At 37.1% G+C, this 7,272-nt stretch overlaps 2 protein-coding genes across 3 annotated transcripts in view; both read left to right on the top strand.

Annotated features, from left to right (window-relative positions):
• Window positions 1-3,451, top strand: part of pip4p1a (phosphatidylinositol-4,5-bisphosphate 4-phosphatase 1a) — a 31,216-nt gene extending 27,765 nt beyond the window's left edge. The window contains exon 7 of the mRNA XM_036216385.1: window positions 2,934-3,451. Within this exon, the coding sequence (XP_036072278.1) occupies window positions 2,934-2,978 (45 nt within the window). The 3' untranslated portion in view covers window positions 2,979-3,451. The remainder of the gene's footprint in view (window positions 1-2,933) is intronic.
• Window positions 3,452-4,411: 960 nt separating this feature from the next.
• The window catches only part of LOC112150658 (ETS domain-containing transcription factor ERF-like), a 14,926-nt gene continuing 12,065 nt past the window's right edge, over window positions 4,412-7,272 (top strand). For both annotated transcript variants that reach the window (XM_024279116.2, XM_024279107.2), the window contains exons 1-2: window positions 4,412-5,148; window positions 6,486-6,543. In XM_024279116.2, the coding sequence (XP_024134884.1) occupies window positions 6,486-6,543 (58 nt within the window). In that variant the 5' untranslated portion in view covers window positions 4,412-5,148. The remainder of the gene's footprint in view (window positions 5,149-6,485; window positions 6,544-7,272) is intronic.

The following is a 7,272-nucleotide window of genomic DNA, read 5'->3' as shown; positions in this document are numbered from 1 at the left end:
GGGGGGGGGGGGGGGGGTTAACCGGCCACAGGAGGATGAGGCGACTGGAGGAGTGAGAAAGGATGAGGGGAGATGAAGGAGAAGAGATTGAGCGGGCGGCTCAGCGCCAGATTAAACTCTGGGGTCATCAGCTGTAAAACAAACAGTCCTTTTAGCGCGGATCAAATTTAGACTTAACCCCCCCTCTCCTTCACCATCTTCCAGTCTCTCATCCTCCTCATCCTCCGTCCACACAGATCAGGGATAATGCCGTGGCTGAGGTGGAGGAGAGAGGGAAAAGGATGACACCCTCTGAGGAAAACAAGGCCTGTTTTTGTGAGCTGTTACCTAAATTGCCCCTGAGGGCGCGGGGTCTTATTAGACTCCGGCTGAATTCCTTCATCGTGATATTTGTTCTGTTCCTTCCTGCTCGTCTTCAGCGGCTGATGGACGGAGTTAATATCACAAGCAGAGATGAGAGGCGAAGAAAGGCTTTTTTTCCCTTAACATCTCTGTTTTCATATTACAAGTTTCCAGTAATGTTGCCGTGACGATGCTGCTGGGTTTGATGTGCAGCTCCTCCTTTAAATATCTCTTTCTGTCATTTGGTTCTGGATGCTGCCCGTGCGGCTTTATCAGATCCAAAGCTCAATTTCCAAACTGTCAGCTTTTATTCATACCTCAAAGCCTCTTCCTTTGGTGTGTGTGTCTTAATATACGTTTCAGCATCAGCCCTGTTTATTTTTTTCTCCATCTCTATTGGGACCAATTTTATCTTCTGTGCTTGGGCGAGAGTGGTGCTTTTTTATTTTTTTCAAAATAGGATATTTTCACCCGGCCTCGCCTCATCAAACCGTCAGAGGCGTGAAACACTGCAGAGCTTTCAGCGGTATCGCGCGCATTCTTCATCATCTGATACAACTCGCCCGGTTGCCATGGAACTGTGGGTTTGCAGGCTCATCCTTCACTTCGGCGCCGGCGTCAAACACGTTTACAGAACAGGGTCAGCCGATGAAGAGCGGGAGCAAAAAACAAGCAGAAGTTTAAACATCTGACTGCACCAAAAACAGCAAAGAAAAACAATGCTAACCTAAAACTTTTTTTTTTCATTTGAACATGTTTTAGACTCAAAACACAAAATAAATCCTATTTTAATAGTTTCTTGGAGTTGTGCTCAAATGTAAAACATTAAAACACAAGTCATTATTTCAAATTTTAAATTAAACAACTTTAACTTGAATAATCTCATATTATTCTAGTAAAACCACTTCGATCAAAATCATGTTTTGGTTCTTTTGACGTGTTCTTGAGGTTGTGAGGGGCTGTACGCCAGCGGGAGAGAGTGTTAACAAAGAGAGGATGGGATATCAGTGGAGGCCAATAGTCCCGCCCACAACTCTGAGGTCATTCTCAAAATCTTTGACATATTATAACTTTTTAATCGCTAACACGATAATTCCGTCAGATTCTGAAGGAGAAAACCCGCATAAATTATCAAGAGTAAACGGAGAAAGAAAAAATATTCAAAACTACAAAAATGTGTGAAATTCATAAACCATACTGTAGGACAATGTGCACTGTTCCCTGCTCCATTCTCACGCTGCAATTTTTGACAAATAGGTTCATGAACGACTTTGTTTTCCTCGTCTGAGCTGGAATCTGGATCAAAACTGGATGAGCTGCAGAAACTAGGTCCTAGAAAGCAATGTTTTTTAATGATTTTGGCTAAAATCTGCATCATCATAATTAAAAGACCACTGGAACACTTAAAAATAATGCTGCAACATGTGGCAGGCGGTGGTTTAAGCAACAATTGCTCCAACTTTAACATAGGCGAATAGAAAGCCGTCACTTGTTCCTGACTTCATTACTGCTCTGCTCTTTTGAAGTTCCACTTTTAGTAATATCTTCACGAATACATACGTGCACACGTGTGTGCGTTTTTGTGGATTTGGTTTCAGGCTCTCTTTGTGACTCAAGGTCCCTGGGCTGCTAAAAGCAGAACATTTAACTCAATTAGTGGCATGCATAATTGATAACTGTCTGGGAGAGTATTTGTATTTACACTGGAATTAAAAGCCTCCGGTGTCAGTTACCACATCTGAGGGGCGATAAGTGTGTGTGAGTGTGTTTGTGCGCGGGGATGCATGTGCATCATAAGAAGCCTAAGTGGATTGCTGATGAGAGCTTCTCTTTACATCTCCTCTCAGCTGCAGGGCCAAACTAAATCATGGATAATCCAGCAGCCGCCCAACACTTTGTTTGGGTTAAGTAATGTGGGATTAATTTATTGCGTTCTTCTCGCCTAATTTAATTGGAAAACACATTTGTTTGGACTCCCATTGTCATTTTTTTCTTTTAGAATAATAAAACTTTGAAGCTTTGATTTTTTGGCTTTTAGTTAACATGTTTAAAATGAGACAAACATCCAGGTTGTGTTAAGAAACTTTCTCAAATCTTCAAAGATTAAACTGTTCTCCCACATTAACTAATTCAAAATGCAAAAAATATATATCTTTGTACAACAGAATTTCTTTGTTATTTACTGTCATTTGATTGGTTTCCAGCATAAAAATAACACCTAATGATAAAATGTTCTACAAAAATGGTTAAGGAACAACAACCTGAATGGCTTATTTTGTCAAATCTGATTTGACTTTCTAATTTGAAACCAAAGAGCATTTTTTATGTCTTCAATCTGATCATTACAATAGTTTCAGGATCAAATTTGACAAATCCGTGTAATTTCCCTGATTTAGAAAAGCTTATTTTTATCTTTCTTAAGTCTTTATTAAGTCTTGTTAACCAACTTTTAGGTTTAATAATTTGAAAGTTTATCTGAGTTAATTTCAATAAAAATAACAATTTTTAATAATTCAACTAAAATGTTACCAATGACATGAATGTCTCAGTTTCAGATGTGTCCTCTTTTCTTTCATTTTCTGTCTTGACAGATAAAAGTTCTGACCAAAAATGCTGTTCTGAGTTCCCAGAGCTGAACTCTGCCGGTTCTCCTCTCAGAACAAAGACGTTGTGTGGAGGCCCGAGGGAGCACTTGTAGGTTATTAACCTCACCAAAACATGTCACCGGCTCCGTCCTCCTGCAGCAGACGATGGAGCGGCCCGCTAACCTTGACCAGAGTCAGCAGCGCTGAGTGTAAAGCAGCTGTTGGGAAGTGACTGGTGAACTCCAGAGTTCACTTCAATGTTTAATTTAACAGGGAGGAACTCTTCAGTTCCTCACCGATAAAAAGGGTTATTTCCTTCATCCAGAAGCACAACTTCACCTGCAGGGAAATCAGCTGTTCTTTCTTGAACAAAACCCAAAAGATATATACATTTATCAGCACAGATTCAGTTATGACAGCTAAGTTTTTGTACATACCTTAAATTAGTTTTATATGTTAGAACCAATTATCCTAAATGTAGAAAAACAATTGAATATAATAGTAAACCTCTTGGAGTTTTTATTTACTCGTTAATTTTAGTTAGTCAGTTTGTTAGTGAAATTGTATTTGTTATTTGATGTTTATTTATGTAGTTAATAAGTTAGTTAGTTAAATAAATAATATTTGTTATTAGATGTTTATTTCTGTACTTAGATAGTCAGTTAGTTAGTTAAATTGTATTTGTTATTAGATGTTTATTTAGTTATTTAGTTAGATAGTTAGTTGGTTAAATGTTATTTTTTATTAAAGGTTTATTTCTGCAGTTAGTTAGTTTGTTTGTTTGTTGTTTTTTGTTGCTTGTTTGCTTGCTTGTTTGTTTGTTAGTTAGCTAAATTGTATTTGTTAATAAATGTTTATTTCTGTAATTAGTTAATTTGTTTGTTTGGTTTTGTTTGTTTGTTTGTTCTGTTTGTTAGTTTAATGGTATTTGTTGTTAAATGTTTATTTCTTTAGTTAGTTCTTGGCTTGTTTGTTTTGTTTTGCTTTCTGTTTGTTTGTTTGTGTTTGTTCGCTTTTTTGTTTTGTTTTGTTATGTTTTTTGTTTGTTTGACAGTTAGTTAGTTAGTTAGTTAGTTAGTTAGTTGGTTAGTTAGTTGGTTAGCTAGTTAGTTAGCTAGTTAGCTAGCTAGTTAGCTAGTTAGTTATTGATATGTTTGGTTTTAGTTTTAGTTAGTTAGTTAGTTAGTTAGTCAGTCAGTCAGTCAGTCAGTCAGTCAGTCAGTCAGTCAGTCAGTCAGTCAGTCAGTCAGTCAGTCAGTCAGTCCGTCCGTCCGTCCGTCCGTCCGTCCGTTCGTTTGTTCGTTCGTTAGTTAGTGATATGTTTGGTTTGATGTTTTTTATGGTTAGTTAGTTAGTTAGTTAGTTAGTTAGTTAGTTAGTTAGTTAGTTAGTTAGTTAGTTAAATGATATTTTTGGTTTGATGTTTATTTATGTAGTTAGTTTGTTTATTTGTTTCTTAGTCTTAAAATATTTGTTTTTGTAGTTATTGTTTGTTTGTTTATTTGTTTGAATATGTTGATTTGTTTATTTAATTTACAAGTTAGTTAGTTTTTTAAATATCAGCCCTCTTGAGATGGTGCTCATCTCGTTTTCAAGGTTTTTTTTATTCATTAAAAGGAAATAGGAGATGAATATATTTAATCATTCTTTGAAAATAATAATAGTTTTCTTCAAAATACATCAGATATCTATTTAAAGTGTAACTTCCTTGATCATTTTTGGTTTTTTTTGTTTGAATTTTGCTTTTTTTGTAGAAACATGTCATTTCTTTAACCTCTTTAGATCCTAGCATAGACTTATACGGTGTTACAGTCAATGGATCCGAGCTAATATTTGAGCTAACCCTCTACCTGTACGGTCACAAGGGACCAGTTAAACGCTGTGGTAACATAAGCCAAAATGTGATGTCTAAGTGTTTGTTTATTTGTTAGTTAGTTAGTTAGTTTTTTGTCTCTTTAAGAAATGGCAGACATCATTTAGAGTTCAATTTTCATCCTGGATTTGGTCCTTTAATTCTCAGTCTGGAGAGAGACAGAGAGCGGGGGGGCAAAAGGGTATCTGTGTGTGGTGGTGGTGGTGAGTGGGGGGTAGATGAGATAGAGGGTTTAAGATTCGGCCCATCCATCCTTCAGTCCTCCCAGACTTGAAGTTGGCCGGGGGACAAAGTGAACATTGTTACTCTTCTGACGAAGGCTCTTCATCATCATCTTCTCCAATCAAGGTAAGAAAAGCAGTTTGAGTATTTTCCCACAGCAGCTCTGCTCTTTTCACCGTTTATTTAAAGCGGAAATGCTTAAGAAAAGAAAAGAGTTCATCATAATTTCACAATAATTACTCAGAAAGTTGCTTTTAACCCTAACCCATCAAGTATTGAATTGTTTCTGCATATTTTACCATTTTGCAGAAAATAATTTTTCACTTTTTCCCAAATGAAATGATGTAAAACTGACTTTATCCTGAAGTAAAACGGCTTAATAAAGCATTTCAAAATAAGAGCCTGAGAGGTGCAGCCGTTATTGTCATTCATGAAATCAAAGAGAACTTGCAGAGATCAGGTGCAAGAACAATAAAATGAGACATTTTAATAATCTGATTAATTCTGAATTTAAATTGAGAGATTTGATTGCAAATCTGTGACTAAATGGTTTAAATTGCAGAGCATTTTGCCCTTAAAAATGTTTTTAAAAGTGTGATTAAGAAAGTGTGATTAAGATGGTGATTATGTTCTAACAAATGAATTCATGACTGAATAATTAATAATTGAGGGGGAGTTTTTTAGACACTCACAGACATTTTCTCTCTCAATTTCTTTTACCAGGTACTTTTTCATGAGTCGGTTTCCCTCCGATTTATTTTCATATTTAGCATTTTCATTTATAATTCACATTGAAATATTAGGCTTTGAGCTGTGCACGAGCACAGCACTGAGCTGACATAAAGTTACTTTTTGAAGCCTGAATTTATGCAAAGCGGCTGTTAAGCTTTAATACAAACACCGAAGGAAATTCTGAGCTCTGTTATCGCCAGGCCTGCTTTTTAGCTCTCAAAACTCCGAATGATGCACAAAGACGGAGCTGACAGGCCAAATTATCAGACAAATCCAGTTTTCATACTTTATACCTCTTATCTAAATCAAGTAGTTCTGATTTGAAAGTGTAAAAATGGGAACCACGTTGTATGGATTGACTATTTGTTGTTTTACATTTTTTTCTGATTCATTAGAGGCTGAACAAATGAAACAGTGAGCAGATGAGTTTTTAGTTTTCTGAGAGGAAGATCATCCAAGGGCTGCAGAAAAATGACGCTTTTTCAGTTCATCTACAGTTGAATGTATTTACATGATAATAAATAAAAAACATTCTTTTTTGCCCCGCTTTACCCTTCAGGGATTATATGAAGAATATTTGACTGATGATGGAGGGATGCGGCTGCAGGCTGCTCCATCCACCCACTGATTGCTAATTTAACAGCTCCTGACCTCATTCTTGTTTTCCGCATGAAAGTGCAGATGAAAGTCCTTTTCCTGGTTTTATTTGTTGTTGTTTTGCTGTGCGGCAGATGCAGTGTGGCTGCAGCTCTCCACCCGGACACTTCCCGTCACCTTGCTGGAGCAGAAGTAAGATGACGTGCTGTGGTGGGCCTGTGGGTCGGCTTTTCAGCGGGAGAGCCTCTGTGTCTCTGTTAAAAAAAAAAAAAAAAAAGGAAATTCTGCATTTATTTTCTGCAGCTCGCCTCAGCAGTGATAAAAGAGAATGAATAGTAAAAATGAAAGCCGTCATAAACGCAGTGCGGTCTGGATGCTGTCGTGGATAATCGCCGGCCCATGTGGGCTCGTTCAGGAGCAGATAAACTCTTCCTTTTACAGCTCAGGCGAGCAGTTTCATCACAGAAAGGACAACAAATTGTCTCAGCGGCCTTACAAAACCTTCCAGTTTTTGGTAAAAGTTCCTCAAGTTTGGCTAAATCCAAATTATTATTTTAGTCACTTTTCAAACAATAATGTCAAACAGATTTAAGATCACATTTACAAATGAAAGTTTGCAAATATTAGTTAATGTTTTTAGGGACCAATAAAACCAATGAACTAACCATAAAAGTGCTTCATAAAAAGAAAACATGACAGAAAAAATAAAAGTCAGAGGATGGACGTGTCACAGGGGAGAAAATATCTGGATGATAGAAACAGCGAATAGATTATCATGGTCGAAATGGGTCAAAGGTCAATTCAATAGTTACAGTAATAGAGTCATGGGGCCAAAATGCATCCATCCATTTTCTTGACCGCTTCGTCCCTTCCGGGGTCGCGGGAGGGGACCAAAATCAAAAAATGTATTTCTCTTTAATC

This window comes from Oryzias melastigma, linkage group LG17 (genome assembly GCF_002922805.2).
Source record: "Oryzias melastigma strain HK-1 linkage group LG17, ASM292280v2, whole genome shotgun sequence".
NCBI classification, from domain to species: Eukaryota; Metazoa; Chordata; class Actinopteri; order Beloniformes; family Adrianichthyidae; genus Oryzias; species Oryzias melastigma.
The sequence above is the reverse complement of the archived record's forward strand: the minus strand, read 5'-3'. Positions and strand labels throughout refer to the sequence as shown.